The sequence below is a fragment of the Carlito syrichta genome, unplaced genomic scaffold, assembly GCF_000164805.1.
Source record: "Carlito syrichta isolate Samal-C Ts95f unplaced genomic scaffold, Tarsius_syrichta-2.0.1 Scaffold82277, whole genome shotgun sequence".
Classification (NCBI taxonomy): domain Eukaryota; kingdom Metazoa; phylum Chordata; class Mammalia; order Primates; family Tarsiidae; genus Carlito; species Carlito syrichta.
Genome location: NW_007026373.1, coordinates 861,523 through 881,069, shown reverse-complemented (window position 1 = coordinate 881,069; position 19,547 = coordinate 861,523). Strand labels below are relative to the sequence as shown.

The window sequence follows — 19,547 nt, the reverse complement described above, 5'->3', positions numbered from 1 at the left end:
TGACTCTATAGTAAGTCAAAGAGTATATAACTCTACTTTTAGACTGAGAAAGGAAAGGAAGATTAGAAACATTCAACCTCTTATAAATTTCAGCAATGTCCAAAGAGGGACTAAAATTGACTGATGCTCACCAGAGTCCCAGCTCTAGCAATATCGCCATCTATTTTACAGTATTTTAAGCAATCCCCATATTTTCTTTTTACAACATCATTAACTGCTGTACAAATAAGTTCCAGATGATAAAATATGACATGATTTTTTTTACAAATAGATACAAATACAATGTTGACCAGATATGCTACATTAACTATGTACACCTTATTTCTCTAGAAGCAGGAATATTTCTTATTTTTAGACAATTTGTCATTTACATTGAGACCCTGAGGAGGACCATCAGCTTCCTGCTCCCCAATGCTGCCTTCTCTACCATTAGAAGCTTATCCTGTGCTTTAATCTCATCCTCGAGCAAGAATCCTGGGAGGAAAAACCAAGACTTTCTGAAGATCTTCTTGGGACTTTTCTACCCCTATTTTACCAATAATCAACTGTTTATTGTGATACAGCCTAGACACCAGCTTTTCTCCAATGATGCCTTTTAGTACAGCAAAATGAATATAATCCCTGACCCTCTTTAAAAAAAATGTGTCTCAGGAATGGAGATGAAGTCTTCCAGCAGTCCTTTCCCCCTCCACATCCATCATATTGTTGCCATTGATTTGGTGAATACTTCCCCAGGAGTCTATTTGGAAGTCAAAGTGGATTTGGGCTGCACTATGTTGTTCAGCTTCTCCATACTCCCATGTGGTTTGGTACAAAAATATACTTTACTTCAAGTCCTTAATGACAGTGAACACTTCTGATCTTCATGGGAAAACTAAGAGCAATAGATAGGCTAAGTGCTTAACAAATTTGTACCTGAAAATGTCAGATGTACTATTTGCCTTTGCTTTCTCAGCAAACTCTACCCAGGCTTTGTCTGGCCCAGGGGCTGATGCTGTCTTAGTAAGCACTGTGGTTTAGCAATCCAGGAGAACAGTTCTAGCTTCTCAGGCTTTGTAGTTATGTATGGGTGTCGTCAGGGTCAGTTGCCCATTGGGAGCCACTTCATTGCCATCGTCTTCCAACAATCCCGACACATCTGCATTAGGAATGCTGTCATGGTAGCTGCTGAAACTAATATTGTCTTCTTTCAGTTCGATGGTCCAAAAGGGGGCATTGAGTTTCCGGTTTTGGTACTCGCGGTACATATATACAGCCCCCACAAATCCCATTAGCAGCACCACCACAATGATGATGACTGTCAAGATGATGATGTTAAACTGGGTCCATGATACATCAGCTAGAGCTGAAGTGCTGTTTTCAGAAGTGCTTACTGAAAAGATAGTCTGCAGGGTTGTGGGGGTAAGTGTACTATTTATAACAGGGGTGGGCACTGATGTGGTCAAAGAGGCATTGGAAACCAAAATGGTAGAACCTTCAGGTGTTGGAACAATAACTTCTGAAAATAAAAACAGAGAATGAAATGTAAAAGACAAAATTATCTAGTTTTGAGAAACAATAAAATAAATACACATGGGAATGGAGATTGAAGTGGGATGTTGAGATGATATTCTGCTTTAAGGTAATGCAAGTTTAAAATAATTTTTAAAGAAATATAGTGATGAGAATCAGGGTCTAGACAGCTGGGTTATTACATCAGTGGCTCTTCTCCAATATATATAATGTCTGTATTAAAATCTTTGGGACAATTCCAATGTTGGAGTTTTCCATCCATTTTTACTTTTAGGTAGAGTCATAGAAATTCCTGCAAAGGTAGTAAATATGTCACCACTGAGTTCTAAATCACATGGTTAAAGGTGACAGGGATATATGGCAATCATGTGAACTAAAATAAGTCCAATGTGTCTGGTAGCATTTCATAAAGGTAAAATTTTCCTCAAAGAAGGTGTAGGAAAAATTGTATCTCTAGTTACATCTGAAAAATGCAGTTTACATGTCCAAGGTTGATGTCAGCCAAGAGAGAAAACAGTCTTCCTTTAATTCCATGTATAGCAATTCTTCCTTTGTGAAGATGATAGCTATTTTATAATTAAGGTACTATAATTTATTTATTTATTTATTTATTTTTTAAATTTTTATTTATTTATTTATTTTTTTGAGTTGGAGTCTCACTCTGTCGCCCAGACTGGAGTGCAGTGGCCGCTCCCGGCCACTGCAGCCTCGACCTGCCGGGCTCCGGCGATCCTTCTGCCTCAGCCTTCCAAGTAGCCGGAATTACAGGCATGTGCTACCACACCCGGCTAATTTTTTGATTTATTGTAGAGATGAGGTCTCGCTGCCCAGGCGGGTCTCGAACCCGCAGGCTCAGGCAATCCACTCACCTCAGCCTCCCAAAGGCGCGGGATTACAGGCTGAGCCACTGAGCCCGGCTGCTACTATAATTTATACCTCTAATGACAGCATAACTTACTGGAAGGACCAAAGGCTTTGGAATCAAATAGAACTGTGTGGCTATAGATGTCAATTTTTTTAAAGCCCAGGTTCCCCATCTGTAAAATGGGAGGAATAGCATCAACTTTGCAGAGTTCCTGGGAAGGATTAAATGAGATAATGCACTATACAGCATCATTACATTTAGTGCTTACAGTGCTTGGCACATAGTAGGTACTCAATAAAATGATTACTATTATTATTATAATTCTTCATCACAGTTAACCACATCAATTTATCCTAAAAGAGGCAAAGTTTATATGTATTACCTAATAACTAATAAGAAAAATCATCAGTCCTTTCAGCTAAATATGGATAAAGTATGCCTCCCAAATGGGAAAGAGAACTGATTGACAAGATCTCTAACTAGTGATAAGGTTCAATCTGAGTCTTTTAGACTTGATTACAACAGCATAAAGATTTTAAGAAAATGGCAGAAAGTTGAGACTTACCACAGACCAACTGTTCATCAGCCTAGTATTCAGCATCTGTTAGAATATCAGAGTGGTTTGTGGAACAACATGGTCCAATCTCTCTGTGACCCAATAAACTCTCAATATCCCTAACTCATTCTGAATTTATAATCATAAATTTTTTCTTAATCTTCACTGAACTTCCATGTAAGAAATATTTTACCATATAAGTAACTTTTTCTTTTAAAAACCAGAAGGAATACCATCATTATTTCCTCTATTGTATGTGGGAAAACTCAGGCCCAAAGTTAAGACAGATGCTAGAATAAACTCCAGTTTCTCAGCTGGAACTTCTAACCAGATTTTATGTCCCAACTTGAAAAGACCTTTGATGATCACTGAAAGACATGAGCATAAAGGAAGTAAAGAATAAAATAAATGATAGAACTCTTAAATTATTAACATAAAAAAAGATGAAGAGAAAATGTGAGAACACTTTGTCTCACTGTCGCAGTGACTTTGTCTTGGTCCTCAAATTTCTGGAGTTGACTTTGGAGTATCAGAAGAGCAGCAGGAATAGAAGAGAACCTCTTTAAGCAATATCTATCAAAATCTATTTCCAGAAACTCCTTTGGTGGGATTAGAAGGTTTTATAAAGCTAAAGGTAGCTGTCCTGAAATTTTCACTGCTAGGCTTAGATATTAAATTTACAATCTTAGGTGAAGTTTTACCTTTCTTGATGCAATTTCCCTCGAGGTCTTGAACATAACCTTCTATGCAGTTTTCACACCAAAACCCAGTGGTGTTATGGAGGCAGTTGATGCACTCACCACTCTCAGGCTTGCAAATCTTTGGAGTTTTACTTGAGTTCACATGGCCATTACATTGGCACTGTCTACAGATGCTGTCAAAATTGTAATAACCATTTTCACATTGATTGCAGTTCTGGCCTGTGTAACCATCTTTACACTGGTCACATGTAGGTTCCAATTCACCCGATTCTAAAAGACAGAACACCAAAATAGTTTAGCGCAGTCTCAAGCTACAATTAAAAATGCAAAACAACTATTAGTCCTTAAAAAGATTTGTAAACCTGCCTTATCTCCTCTCAATCTTAAGAGACAGATGGTATCAGACTAATAATCTATACCTTATTTACTAATTTTCCGGTCTACAGTAGCAATGATGGGGCCACCCAGAAAACCTACTCAGAGAGCAAAAAACCTATGCTTACATAAGGAGTCAGAATAATTATGATGGGTTGGCACTCACATTTTAAAATTCTTCCTGTTTAGACATGGCAGATTGAATAAAATATGGTTTTAACACAAACTTCCTCCATCCCTCTTTTGCTTTAATGTTGATACTCCCCAGACTTCTATTCTTGGCTTCTTTCTCTTCTCACTCTGCTCATTCTCCACGGGTGACCTCACCCACTGACATGATCAACAATTTCCAAAATGTGTATCTCCAGTCCATCTCCCTGTCCTAAATTCCAAATCATATACTTACTGCCTGTACATCTGGAGCCACAAACATCTCAAGTTTAACATGTACAACACTGTCCTCAACATCTTCCCTTCCTAAGTCCTGTCCTCCTCCAATGTTCCCTATATCTCAGTGAAAGGGACCAACATCTACCCACTTACCAAAGCCAAAAAACTGCGAATTATCTATCCTCCTTATCCCTATGTCCCTTCTAAGCAGTTATCAATTCACATCAATTATGCCTGACTAAAATCTTTCCAATCCACAATGTCTCTTTCAAGTCCCCTGCAATGATCTTTTTTTTTTTTTTTTGAGTTGGAGTCTCACTCTGTCGCCCAGACTGGAGTGCAGTAGCCGCTCCCGGCCACCACAGCCTCGACCTGCTGGGCTCCGGCGATCCTTCCGCCTCAGCCTTCCAAGTAGCCGGAATTACAAGCATACGCTACCACGCCTGGCTGATTTTTTGATTTATTGTAGAGATGAGGTCTCGCTGCCTAGGCGGGTCTCGAACCCGCAGGCTCAGGCAATCCACTCACCTCAGCCTCCCAAAGGCGCGGGATTACAGGCTGAGCCACCGAGCCCAGCTCCCTGCAATGATCTTAGTTTAAGCATCCATCATTTCTCACCTAGATTACTGTAGCTACTTCCTAATGGATCTTTTTTTTTTATCACAATGCAGCCCTACATTCATTTTGAACTTCAAAGTAAATTTCAACATGTTACTTCTCTAGAGAAAGTTCTTTGATGGTTCCCCAACTCCTTCAGGATTAAGTGAAAATGTAATAGAATTTTCGGTATCCTTCATAATCTGATCCCTGCTTGTCTCAACTCTTCTGTCTTCACTCACACTTCCCTATTCCTTAGGTTCAGGCACACTAACTGGCATAAGAATACTCCCAAATACTGCCTGCTTTCTTCTCTCTGAGCTTTCATATATACTACTTCCTCTGCACAGGACCTCCTCTTGCCTCCCTAGCCCCACTTCACCTGTAGAAAATTCAATCTGTAGGAATTAACTCAGGTTTCATCTCTTCTGAGAAGCACAAAAGTTTTCCTTGATTCCTTCAGTTTGGGATAGGGTCAGTTTATGCTTACCTGTAACACATCATTCTAAATTATAATTACCTGATTACTCTCATCTGGCTCTCCCATTAAACTATGAGCTACTCAACATTTTTGTCTTTATCTCGTGTTGAGCATATAGTATCTGACGGATAGTATGTGTTTAATACATATCTACTAACTCAATAATTTCACCTTAAGCAGTGGGAACATACCAACTCATTCCTTTTCTATTTTTCATATAATTTAAATTCAGGATTATTGATTACATTTAATAAATAATTTTTCAATAATCAACAAATTGTTTTAGTTATCTGCTAAATAGATTAGTCCCTGTTTTAGAATTTACTGATTACACTATTAAGATCATCCTGTTATCTCAACATAGACGTTTTATTACAGCAGAAATACTTTACAGTGGTCATGGAACTTGTGGTAATTAATCACATCTCTGACGTTCTTTATGAAAAATGAATCTCATTTTCTATTTTACTATTGATTTTTACAATGACTTTCAGATATAATTCAATACAATTCAACCATTTAAAGATCACAATTCAATGGTTTTTAGTATATTTCCAGAGTTACGCAACTAATAACGAATTTTAACTTACTACTTACAATCCAGTTGGTAGTGTGATCTCAAGTAAGTTACTAAACTCTGGGTCTTAGTTTTCCATATAACATCAAACAAGGAGATTAAGCCAGAAATGCTTAGCCTGCTTTTAGCAATAAACGATGTCAGTTGAAAGAATCCATAAGTCATGCAAACAATAATATGCAGAAAAAATACTTTAAAAAGTATATACTCCTTGTTCTAAAAGAACTTATAGCTTACAATGGTACCATATTTTACATTTTTGTACTTCAAAAACTATAGCAGCATTAACTAAGATAAAAAGTTCCTGATAAAATAGACTGAAGGACTGAAATCAAGGTTTGTGAAAGTCTTTCATGTCTGTCATGTTCAGACCAACTGGCCCTCAAGACATGACATTCAAAGGCTCTGCCTCATGTTTCACTGCCTTATATATTCTGCCATTCCTAAGTAGTTTCTTGATTAAATAATCTGTGTCAAATTTTCTGTGCCTTTGTTTATTTTGATTTCTTTATTTGAAGTGTCCTTCTTTCTCCTGTCTACCTGCTAATGCTAGCTCTCATCACAAGACTCAGCTTTTACATCACATCCTCTCTGAAGCCACTGCTGATATTCCCCCACTCCAGATAGGGTAACTGTTCCCTCTTGGTGCATCCATTATACAAGTACACAGATCCAAAATACTGCACTGCAATTATTTGTATGTTAGTCTCTTCACCAGAAACTGAGCGCTCAGAGCATCAAACTATCCGAATTGGCTAGATACTTCCTACCCATAACCTGCAGTATAAGCTCAGTACGTGTGCTAGAACACAAATATGCATGCCAAATTAGACTGGTCAGATCCCTATTCTGTCTTTGGCTCTGATCTCACAACCACCTCTACAAATATACATTTCTAGATGGTCAAATACTTATTCTTCAAGGCTCAGTTCAAATGTTACCTGCTCCACAGAGATTTTTCTATACCTCCCAGTAGGAAATCATCCTTCCTCCCCTAAACTTTCATGGCTCCAATGTTATACATCTCATTACTCTCTACCTTGAGTTATGGTTATCTCCCTTTCTACCCACTGAACATGTATTTTAGCATTAATCATATGCTGGGAATGGGGATAAAATGGTTAAAAATATAGACATGGTCTCTGCCCTTAGGGAGTTTGTAGGGCCTGGAAAAGGCAACAAGATCTTGTTTTTATTAGGCATCATCTCTCCATAGAGAAGGCTTCTAAATTGTAAATTTATCATATAAAAGTAAATTCATTCAATTATTCAAAAATAATTTATAAAGCAACTATAAAAAATAATTTACAAAGGAAAAGGAAAGTTCCTCTAGATGTGTCAAGGACTAATATAAGTTCCTATTTATAATTACTATAAAATAATAAAATCTTAAATTTTTTGACACTAACAACAAATCAATATGCTTATAAAGATAAAAAAAAGTCACCAGTCATGGTGGCTCATGCCCAAAATCCCAGCACTTTGGGAGGCCAAGGTGGGAGGATTGCTTGAGTCCAGGAGTTCGAGACCGGCCAAGGCAGCATAGCAAGATCTTGTCTCAATTTTTATAAAAAAACAAATTAACCAGGTATGGTGGCAAGCACCTATAGTCACAGGTACTCAAAAGGCTGAGGTGGAAGGATCACTTGAGCCCAGCAGTTTGAAGCTGTGGTGAGCCGTGATCATGCCACTGCATTCCAGCCTGGGTGATACAGTGAGACCCTGACTCAAAAGAAAAAAGAAATTCTACACTATAAAATTCTGATATTGTTTTTTATACACGAACAAGGAAAGTAAGGTGTTATAAGGTATGATAATGTGTTTTTGTTAGGAAAAAGAATAATATTCTTTAGTTATAGATTAGTTAAAGGTTGTTTATGGATGAATAGAGGATGTAATAACATAGATAATACTGAATGGATATAGAAAGTCAGGAAGAGAAAAGAAAGTAAAAGATAATATTTTGTGGTTGAACTGATTAAAGTAAAATGAACTTCCTATAAGTGTTTTAAAAATAAGTTTGAACAGTAAAAGTACATGGATACAAAACTAAAAAAAAAAGATTTTGTATACGCAGATTGAGATGTGAGATGTGAATATGTAATCTACTCATATTCCTGACCCTGGATAGGACTACTCCTAATTTATCCTAAATGGTTAATATGTACTCACGCATACAGTGATAGTAAGGTATATATTTCCAGGTGTCACTTCTTTTATGAAAAATTTCCTAATATTCATTTCTAGGTACAATGCAATACCTCTCCCTGTGTCCTACTATATCATACACACACACACACACACACACACCCCTACCCACACATTTGCTACGTCTATTGATTTTCCTTGGCTAACATCTTGATTACAACCTTATGAAAAATACCAAACCAACACAAACAAAGAATAAACTGAACTTCATTGAAATTTAAAAGTTTTGCGCTAAAAAGATCATCAAGGAAGTAAAAAATTAAACCAATAATAGGAGAAAATATTTACAAAGTATGTATCTGATAAGGGACTTAAATCTAAAATATGTATATAATTCTTTTAACTCAATGATAAAAAGATAAATAATCCAATTTTTAAATGGGAAAAGGATCTGGGTAGACATTTATCTAAAGAAGATATACAAATGGCCAATAAGGACATAATTAACTATCAGGGACATGAAAATTAAAAACACAATGCAATATCATTTCACATTCACTAGGATGGCTATAATTGTAAAGAGGTTACAGTGAGCTATGATCGTGCCACTCCAGCCCAGGTGACAGCACAAAAACTTCTCTAAAAAACAAACAAAAAGACAGATAATAAGCACTGATGAGGCTATGAAGAATTTAGAACCCACATATAATGTTGGTGAGAATGAGAATGTAAAATGGTGTACTCATTTTGGAAAACAGTTTGACAGTTCCTCAAAAGGATAAAGAGAGTTACTATATGACCCAACAATTTCACTTCTAGCTACACAGCCAAGAGAAATGAAAACATATGCACATACAAAAACATGTACACAAATGTTCAGAGCAGCATTATTTGTAATGGGAATAACGCAAATGTCCACCAATTGATGAATGGATAAATGAAATGTGGTATATTCAAACAATAAAATATTACTTAGCAATAAAAAGTAATGGAATATTGATACATGTTACAACATGGGTGAATCCAAAAATATTATGCTCATTGAAAGAAACTAGACACAAAAGGTCATATATTGTATGATTACATTTATATGAAATGCTCAGAGTAGACAAATCCACAGAGAAGAAAAAAGTGGGTTACGGGTTGTCTAAGGCCAGAGTAAAAGGGAGTGATTACTAATGATTATAGGACTATTTTTTAGGTTCTTTTTTTGGGGGGAGGTGATGAATGTTCTAAATTTAATTGTAATAATGACTGTACAGCTTTGTCAATACATATTTAAAAACACAGAATTTTATATTTTAAATAGATTATAATGTGAATTATATCTCAATAAAGCTGTTACTTCATCAGGTGGGGAGGGAGAGAGGCAGGGAGGGAAGAATCCAAACCAGAACCACCCAGTTAAGTGGCTCCCAAATTCCTAACAGAAACTATATGAAATCATACATGCTTATGGCTTTAAGACACTGAATTGTAGGGTAATAGGCTATGCAGCAATAGATAACTACTAAATATATTAGGATTAAATGAGAGTTAACTATATCTGCAAGATTACCATATACATACAATTAGCTAACATTATTAAGTACCTAGGAATAACTAATTAGTGAATGTTACCTTGAAATAGGTAAGCAAAAGTTGTTCAGTCTTGAAGTTCCTGTATTAACTTGTGTTGCTTTTTAGACATTTTAAATCTCAATGCACATATCTGTTTGGATTAGATTATAAATTCCTAGAAAGGAAAACTTTTGCTGTTTTTATAATTCTCTTTTACCTATTGCATCTAGAACTTTATTCATCAATGCAAATTATACCTACTGACAACTGATGCACTGATTTTTTTCCCTCTAAAATGAAGTTAGAGAAAGGCCTTACTTATTTTGCAATTGCCTGTAGATGTCACTGCTGAACAAGGGCAGAGAAGACATTCTCTAGTGGCATCAAGACTCTGATAAAATCCTTCTTTACATTCTTCACAGTGATTTCCTTTGCGATTTTCCTGGCAGTTGAAGCAAACACCTAAAAGAAGCAAATTATTTTTAAAAGTTAAAGATTTACTATGAAAGCATGGTAACTTTAAAAAATCATGCCTGTAACAAAAAGACCATAAGAAAAAGAAAAAGTAATACGGATTGGATGGAGTTCATTTCTATCCAATCTTACTTCTATACTGGCCATGTCTCTGAACCGTGTCCCCTACTAGATTGTAAACTCCTTAGGAAAAGGTTAAGTGCAGGTTATCGTCTCAATAAGCCCTTGTTAGTTGGTTTGACTACAAACCAAAAGCAACCCAATTATGTGTAAGGAAAAAAATAAAAGCAATGTAAATGCCTATTAAAAGAAGACTAAATGAATTGTGGCATTTTCATAAGTGAATTAAACCTGTATTCATGAACATGCATACATTTTAAAAACAACATTGGTCAAAAAAGCAAATTGCAGAATGACATATACAGAATGAGAATACTTATTTTATAAAAATTTAAAAACCACAGTAAGCAATACTAATAGATACATAATACACACTAACCAGAGGATTGCATAAACATGCAGTAAAAATTAAAATATGGATTGAGAGGGTGCAGGGTAATTTTATGCTCTGCTTGTCTCTGCAGAGGCAGGGAGAAAAACAGGAGTAGGGAGGAAAACAAAGAGAACCTCAGCTTTATTTAAAATTTTCTATTTCAAATATATATCTATATACATATATATATAAATATAAAGCGAAATGGACCAGGGAGGAAAACAAAGAAGACCTCAACTTTATTTAAGATTTTCTATTTCAAAAATATAACTATATACATATATGTAAAAATATAAAGCAAATGTCAAAATGTTAATCTTTATTAATTTTAGGTGTGAGTGCATGGGTATTTGTTCTATTATTCACCAGGGGCTTTTATATTTAAAAATACAAAATAAAAACAATTAACAAAAAAGGAGGCCGGGTGTGGTGGCCGGGTGTGGTGGCTGAGGCAGGAGGATCACTTGAGCCCAGGAGTTTGAGACTGTGGTGAGCTGCAATCATACCACTGCACTGCAGCCTAGGTGACAGAGTAAGACCCTGACTCGAAGTGTGTGGATACGTGTGTGTGTGTGTGTGTGTGTGTGTGTGTGTGTGTGATTTCACTCTCTTAAACTATTTATACAATAGTATTTTAAGTTTTTTCCAGATTTTTAAAATTTCTATTTGCTTTATACCATACCCTGTAAGAAGGCATCAATGAGTAAAAAATAACTCTACATGGTAAAAAATACTATCTCAAAAGTAAAAATGAAAGCAAGTATAAGAATAAAGCTAATCAGTTCTTAAAAACTCATCACTCTTTGTATTACTCTAAGACAGCATGCATCTGAAGCACAGCTACAGAGAAAGAAAGTTAATAAATTAAAGACTGATCAGATATAAATAATCAGAATGTTAACAACAGTTGTAAAGGGCAACAGCCCTTTCAGTGGTTTCTTTCCCCCTTCTAATTTTTAAAACAATTCATGTAGAAATCTGAAGATGATTGATTTTGCAATAAAATTCATTTACAGTAGAAACTAATATTGTGAGTTTTCTTTTCTTTCTTTTTTTTTTTTTTTAAGGCAGGCTCTCACTCTGTCACCCAGGCTTAAGTGAAGTAGCACAATCATGGCTCACTGCAGCCTTGATCACTTCTGTCTCAGCCTCCCAAGTAGCTGGGGCTACAAGCGCACACCACCACACCTAGCTAATTTTTTGCAGAGACAAGGTCTCACTATGTTCCCTAGGCTGGTCTAAAACTCCTGGGCTCAAGCAATCCTTCCACCTTGACCTCCCAAGCAGGTGTGAGCCACGGCGCCCGGCCGAGTTTGCTTTCCTAATAGCTTACAACTTCTCTCTGAGAAGCAACATAGCATAAGCAAAAGGATATGGGATTTAACATCAAATCTGTGTTCCATTCCCAGCTGAACCTCTCACCAGATGTGTGATCTTAAGCAAATAATTTCTGTGGTTTTCACTTTTTTAATCTGTAAAATGGGTTAATAGTTATTTGACTGATGATTTAATATACCTTGAATATTTCAAGAACTAAACTACTACTCCATAGGATGCAATTTTTTCTCTTTATGTATTAACTTCCTCATCTATAAATTTAAAAAGCTGAGCTAGACGAAATCTAAGTTTCCTTTAAATCTAAAACCTGAGAGTCTTTCTTTTATGATAATTCATATATAAAAATTAGCTGAAGTTTAACACTGTTTATTATGCTCTGTCTGGAGCACCCCAAAATATAACAACACTGCCCTAAAAGTCATATTCTCTTTGTTGAAAGACACCCAAAGGGTGGATCACTTACAAACAAACAAAAAAAAGGAATGATTCTTCAAGATGATTTCACACTTTGGCTAAAGCATCTAAAAAAATCTGGTAGAGATAACCAAGAAAATGAGTAGTTAAAGAAAGGAACGTAGGGCTCCTTTCCAACCAAATTCAGGGACAAAACTTTGAGAACTTTCACCTGCGAAAAGACTTTCTCTTATTTATTTTTTGCCATTTTATAGTTTCTATATAAGCCTGTCAGAAATACAGCAACGTACTTTGTTGTAAGAAGTAATGCTTTATATCCTCTTTATGGGACAGAAGGCAAACTTTAACCTATCAAACTTTAAGGTCAAGTGAACCAGGGAAAGAGTAATAGGAGATAAGGTCAGAGAGAAAGGCAGGGCCCAGAAAATGTAAAATCACGTAGGCCTGAAAAGATGTCTGAATTTTATTCCCAAAGGGATAGGAAGTCATTGGAGGTTTTAAGCATGGAAATGACAATGATTACATTTTTAAAAGATTTCTCTGGTTGTTATGTGGAGACTGACTATATAGGTTGGGGGCCAGGGGATGGGGGATAACAGAGGAGGCAAAAAGACCAGATGAGAGAGTACCAGAGTAGTTCAAAAAGATGATAGTGGCTTGGACAAAAATGAAACAGCAAAGGTCATGAACAGTGGGTGGTCAGAGTCAGGGTATGTTTTGAGGAGAGGGCTGACAGAACTTGCTGATGGACTAGATATCTTCAGAAAGAAAAAAGGAGGAGGTTCAAATATGACTCCCATGCTTTGGGACTGAGCAACTGGGTGAACGGTGCCAGTTACCAAAATGAAAAACACTGGGGATAGAGCAGTGTTTACTTACTAAACAGCTTACAAAGTAAAATAAACAGTTGCTTTAAATGTATTAGGTTTATAATGCCAATTCAAACATTCAGGTGAAGATGTCAAGTGGTCTGTTGGATACCTGAGTGTAGAGATCAAGGGAGAAATGTAAATCTGATAAAAAGCACACATACAGATGGCATTTAAGTAATCCAAGGGACTGAATGAAATCACTTACGGAGACAGCAAAAATGGAGAAGACAAACTTGTCAAGCTCTGAGCCCTGAAGCAATAGTTACACTGAGGAAGATCTAACAGAGCTTATTATGTGGGAAGAAAACTAGTGTGATATCCTGAAGGGAAGAAAGTCATTGAGGAGTAAAGGATTGATCAACTCAGTCAAGTTGTTGAGGTCGAGTTACTCACTGTGGGACACTATAAATACACAAAGGTACCTTAAATTATTTTTTAAAAAAAGTATATTATATGGACACAAAGTTCTAGTTAAGGGAAACACATGCTCAATTAAGAAAAAAGTCTAGAAAAATACAGGAGCAGAAAGCAGAAAAGAATACCCTAAGAAATCTCTCATTAAGATTTTGAATACTTGAAACACTTGAATCCTTGAAATCTTTCCTTATTTACAGAGGTTTGGGTTTTGTCTTTTAAATAGTATAATTACATGACACATGTCACTTTATGCTCTGCTTCTTTCACTTTCTCATGTTGTTATATATCATTCTTCAAAATATCTGATGACAATATAGTAATAGTTACAATTTACTGGTTGCTTATGATAGGCCAGACTCTGTATTAGGGCTGTACACATGTATGATACTTAATTTCACAACAACCCATCAGTCAGCCTCTGTTATTATCCCAAATATATAGATGAAGAAACAAATTAAGTGACTTGCCCAAGGTAAGTCAAGATTTTATTTTCTGTGTTTTTAAACCTTATACTGCCTAGATAACAGTATCTACTTAATTCTTTATTGTTAGATTTTGAGTTGTCTAACTTTTTAAGGATTATAACTACCACTTTGGTGAGTACCTTTGAACATAAATCTTTTTATAAATTTGAATTATTTCCACAGAATAGCTTCCTAGAAACAGAATTCGTGGTTCAAAGAAGTATCTTTAAGATTTCTAATACTTACTGTCAAATTGCTTTTCAAAGTGTTTTTCCAAATATATTTTACCACAAAAAAAGCAGTACTTTGAAAATGTACCTCAATCTAAAAACACAAGGTATAGAAAAAGACTAGAAGGAAAAAAATAAGGACTGGGAAAACATAATAAGTGACCACCAGAGGGCAACCATATCACAGTACTATTGAAAAACATCTTATTTGAGATAAAAGGAACAACTGGTTTTATATAAAGCTTGCAGGTTTTTAAATTTTTTTTAATTTTACAGATGTGGGGTACAATTCAGGGCTAGGCATACAAATGTTCATTATGAAAGTACCCTTGTTGATGAGGTGTGACCCACCCCCAGTAGTTTCCCACTACTGCCAATCCTACCCCCAACCCAAAGCAGTTTTAAATACACTATTTGCACTCTTTTATGTTAGATTCCACTTTTATTTAATTTCCAAACAGAGAAAACATTTATTTCTCTCACTATTAGCTGATTTTAGAAATCATAATCATGAAAAAGACTTCCTCTGCCTTAAATTATAACCAGAGCAAGAACAGGACAGAGAGTAAAGAGAGTTGCCACACTGCTGCAAAACTAGAAGTGAGAACCAGCAATGCAGACTGCATTCTGGTGCTATAAAATATTTAGGGAGCAATTTAAATCAATTCCATATGGTGAGGCATTCCTTTTGCTACCCAGTATTGAAAATCATCTTTCCTCTCTCTGTCTTTCCATTCATTTGTTCATTTATTCAATAAACATTTAGGAGTACTTACTATGTGCTAAGTTCCATGCTAGAGATTGCATATACAGTGGTGAACAAAACTGATATTGCTCCTGCCCTCATGGAACTTACAAGGTAGTGTGTGACCCATATGTGTCACATAACCACAAAAAATATATAACTACAAACTGTGATAAGTACTATGGAAAAAATACAAGTATAAATAAAAGCATATAATAGGGGAATTGTCATTTAGTTTAGAGTATCAAGAAATGCATTCTAAGAAAGTGACCTTTAATTAAGATCTGAAGGAAAGATACAATTTAATAAGGCAAAGGGGTTGAGGGCAGGAGACAGAGCTGGATTACCATTGTAGGCAGAGGAAAGATCACGTTTAAGAGTCTTGGAACAAGGGAACATAGATTGTTTTAGAAATAAAGGCCAGTGTGACTAGATCATAGATGTTACGAAAAAGAATAGTACAAAATAAAACTGGCAGGTAGGCAGGGCCTAGATAATAAAAAATAATAATAATAATTTCTTCTACATCAATTTGTTTCACTATAGAGTAGAACATTAGAATAAAGAAGACATTTTCAGCCTGGGCATGGTGGATCATGCCTATAATTCCAGCACTTTGGGAGACTGAGGCAGGAGGATTGCTTGAGCCCAGGAGTTCAACACCAGTTCAACAAAGTGAGACCTCACCTCTGCATTAAAAAAAAAAAAAAAAAATTAGCTGAGCATGGTAGTGCCTGCCTGTAGTCTGAGCTACTCAGGAGGCTGAAGTAGAAGAATTGCCTGAGCCTAGGAGGTCAAGGCTGTGGTGAGCTGTGAGCATGCCACTGCACTCCAGCCTCAGTGACAGAATATGACCCCCAACTCAAAAGAATAAATAAAAGAATGAAGAATACATTTTCAACACAGATTTTGCCTGAGCACTTTCAATTTCAAATCTTCTGCTACTGTGTTCTCATAAAAACTCCTGTACCGGCCGGGCTTGGTGGCTCAGCCTGTAATCACGCGCCTTGGAAGGCTGAGGTGAGTGGACTGCCTGAGCCCGCGGGTTCATGACCCGCCTGGGCAACTTGGCGAGACCTCACCTCTACAATAAATGAAAAAATTAGCCGGGCATGGCAGCACACACCTGTAGTTTCAGCTACTTGGAAGGCTGAGGCAGAAGGATCGCTGAAGTCCAGCAGGTCGAGGCTGCAGTGGCTGCTCTAGTCTGGGCAACAGAGTGAGACTCCAACTCAAAAAACAAACAAACAACAACAACAAAAAAACACCTGTACCTGTCAGACTAGTGTGTCTTGATTTTCCGTTGGGTAAAAAAAGGCTTCCAAAGAAGTATCCCTAATTTTCTAACACTTAGAAAAACTGAAGATCAGAATTTAATTGATTTTAGTTTTTAATAGTTTGACTAAGTTTGCATAAATGTGATTTTCTTTGTTTTCATATTGCTTGGAGTTTGCAGAGACTTATGAATTGGTGGGTTTATATCCTTCATCTGTCTGTAAAATGTGTGGCCATTATCTCTTCTGACCCAATGTCTCCTTCTATCTGAGTCTCCAAATATATTTATATTAGACCTTTTGGCTGTTTTCTCTAAATGCTTCAGTTTGAAAATTTTTTTTTTTTTTGAGTTGGAGTCTCATTCTGTCGCCCAGACTGGAGTGCAGTGGCTGCTCCCGGCCACCGCAGCCTTGACCTGCTGGGCTCCAGCGATCCTTCCGCCTCAGCCTTCCAAGTAGCTGGAACTACAGGCGCGCGATACCACACCTGGCTAATTTTTTGATTTATTGTAGAGATGAGGTCTCGCCAAGTTGCCCAAGCGGGTCTCGAACTCGTGGACTCAGGCAATCCACTCACCTCAGCCTCCCAAGGCACGGGATTACAGGTTGAGCCACCGAACCCGGCAGTTGGAATATTTTTAATTGTGCTATATTGAAGTTTACTAAATTTGTCTTTGCTGTATATAATCTACTGTTAAACCCATGCAATGAGTTATTAATTCACATGTTGTATTTTTCAGTCCTAGATTTTTTTTCTCATTATTTTTGGTCACATTTTCCTGTCTCTGCACTGTCTTGTATTTCCTTACTGTGTGCCATACATGTTATATAAAATAACATGTTATATAAAGTAACCCTTTCCTCTACTAGGCAGATATAATGAGAGGATCACCTCAATCCAATCAGAAGTTGAGGTGGGTTGAGGATGGACTGTAATTTTTATATTAGTCATGATGTTTACCTCTGATTAATCATTATTTCTTGGTAATGACTCTCTAAGGCATTTGATTAAGAGCCTAAGAAGCCTGTGTCTCCTCAGCTCTAAAAGATTGTGAGAGATTCAGTACTGGCCTTTGGTGGTCTGAGCCTAGGTCCCACTCTATGTACCTTTAGAGTTTTGAGACATCTTGAGAGAGAGATGCCTGCCTGTTGTAACAGGTCCTCTCTCTCTAAAAGGATTTTGTCTCCTCAGCACAAGATTGAAAGAGACTTCTCTCTACCTTTCTGACCCAGCCTTCCATCTTCTGCACAATCAGCTAATACCCTGTGGGAAAACTGGCTTTGTGTTTAAGGCTCCTCTAGTTTCTAACTATCATGCAAGCCTCAAATGACTGCCAAAAGCTCTTCTTATATCTCTTTCCTCAAGAATAATTCCTTTGCTTGGGCCAATCCTACTCTTTAGCCTGTGGCAAGAAGCACCAAATGTGCTCTGGAAAGAAAATGGCTGGCAATCATCAGCAGACCTAGGAAGAGTTCTGTTTTTGAAATTTCAGTTCATATAGTTCTACTTGCTTCCATAGCTCTCCAACCAATATGATTTTTTAAACTTATATACTTTCTCAAGTTGTTGTATTAAGATTTGGCTTGCTGTGATCTATCACATCCTACTTAGAAGAGAAAGGCTCTTACGAACTACTTGGGAAGGATCAACCTAAAGATTTATGAGTGAAAAGAACAGTAGAATAATTACACGACAAAGTTAAGGAAAGTATGTACCTGTGAGGGCATCACAACTGGCAGACCGATTATTGCATTGGCAGGGCAAGCAGCCTTTCTTATTAAAGCCATAATATCCATCTTGGCAGCGGTCACACATAGAGCCAATAACACCCACTTTGCACTGGCATTTCCCAGAACTGCAAATAAAGGCAAAGACAATGAACAAAAGTAAGTCAGTTTAAAAGTTTTACTGCCTAACATCTGAGAAGAGAAAAAGAGCCAGGCTCATGTAAATAACATATACTTACCATATCTTAAAACCCTGTATCCAAAGAAATCAACTACCAAGCTCTGTATTCCTATTTAAAGCTGTCTAGTATATTACATAATGCAATTTCTTGGTAAACAAATAATTTTAGAGAAAATGTAAAATAGAGGCATCTGAAAGCAAAAATGATGATGATGATGATGACAAAAACATGAGCCACCATTTACTGAGGGCCTGAGTCAATAAATAAGTATTCTTTTCAATCCTCAAGGTGATTCTACTGGTAGAGATCATAAGCCTCATTTTACTATTGAGAGAATTCAGAGGTTATTGTCTACAGCTGGTAAGTCAGATTTATTTATACAAAGTCAGACTTTTCTCGCTATATCATACTACCTGCTCCTACGTTTGACAAGAAATTTGTATAAGAAATTTGTCTGCCAAATAACTAGATATCCATTTGGGTGTCAAGTTTCATTCTGTAGATCCAAAGAATCACAATTCACCATCTATTTAGGTTCTGACTCCAATTATGCTGCTTCTTCCTGGTCCAGAATGGATCTTGGTCTCTTTTCTCACTGCCAGCAAATTTCAGTTCTTCCTTAACAAAAGTTGAGAAATTGTATATTGCTTAAAGAGAAACTGCAGCCTAGCAAAGTCCATATTTTAATGTTTAAAGTTTAATTAAAATTTGTGCTGATTATAATACAGAATATGAGCGTTTTTGTTTTGAGATGGGTCTCAATCTGTCACCCAGGCTGGAATGCAGTGGCATAATCATATCTCATCCCAGCCTTAACCTCCTAGGTTCAAGGGATTCTGCCTCCCAAGTAGCTGGGACTCCATGCATACCCCACCACGCCCAGTTTATTTTTGGGTTTTTTGTAGAGATGAGGTCTTACTATGTTGCTTAGGCTGGTCTCAAACTTCTGGGCTCAAGTGATTCTCCTGCCTTGACCTTCCAAAGTGCTAGGGTTACAGGTGTGAGACACTGCCCCCAGCCTGATGAGCATTATTTTCAAAAATGTAATAGAGGCCAGGAGTGGTGGTTCACACCTGTAATTGCAGCACTTTGGGAGGTCAAGGTAGGATCACTTGAGCCCAGGAGTTCAAGACCAGCCTGAACAACATAGTGAG

The 19,547-nt window shown here is 36.8% G+C and overlaps 1 protein-coding gene across 1 annotated transcript in view; it reads right to left on the bottom strand.

Moving 5' to 3' along the window:
- Positions 1–255: 255 nt before the first annotated feature.
- MEGF9 (multiple EGF like domains 9) overlaps positions 256–19,547 on the bottom strand; it is a 109,871-nt gene continuing 90,579 nt past the window's right edge. The window contains exons 5-8 of the mRNA XM_021711198.1: positions 18,200–18,339; positions 10,081–10,224; positions 3,635–3,904; positions 256–1,498 (exon numbers count right to left, since the gene is read on the bottom strand). Of these exons, the coding sequence (XP_021566873.1) occupies positions 1,047–1,498; positions 3,635–3,904; positions 10,081–10,224; positions 18,200–18,339 (1,006 nt within the window). The 3' untranslated portion in view covers positions 256–1,046. The remainder of the gene's footprint in view (positions 1,499–3,634; positions 3,905–10,080; positions 10,225–18,199; positions 18,340–19,547) is intronic.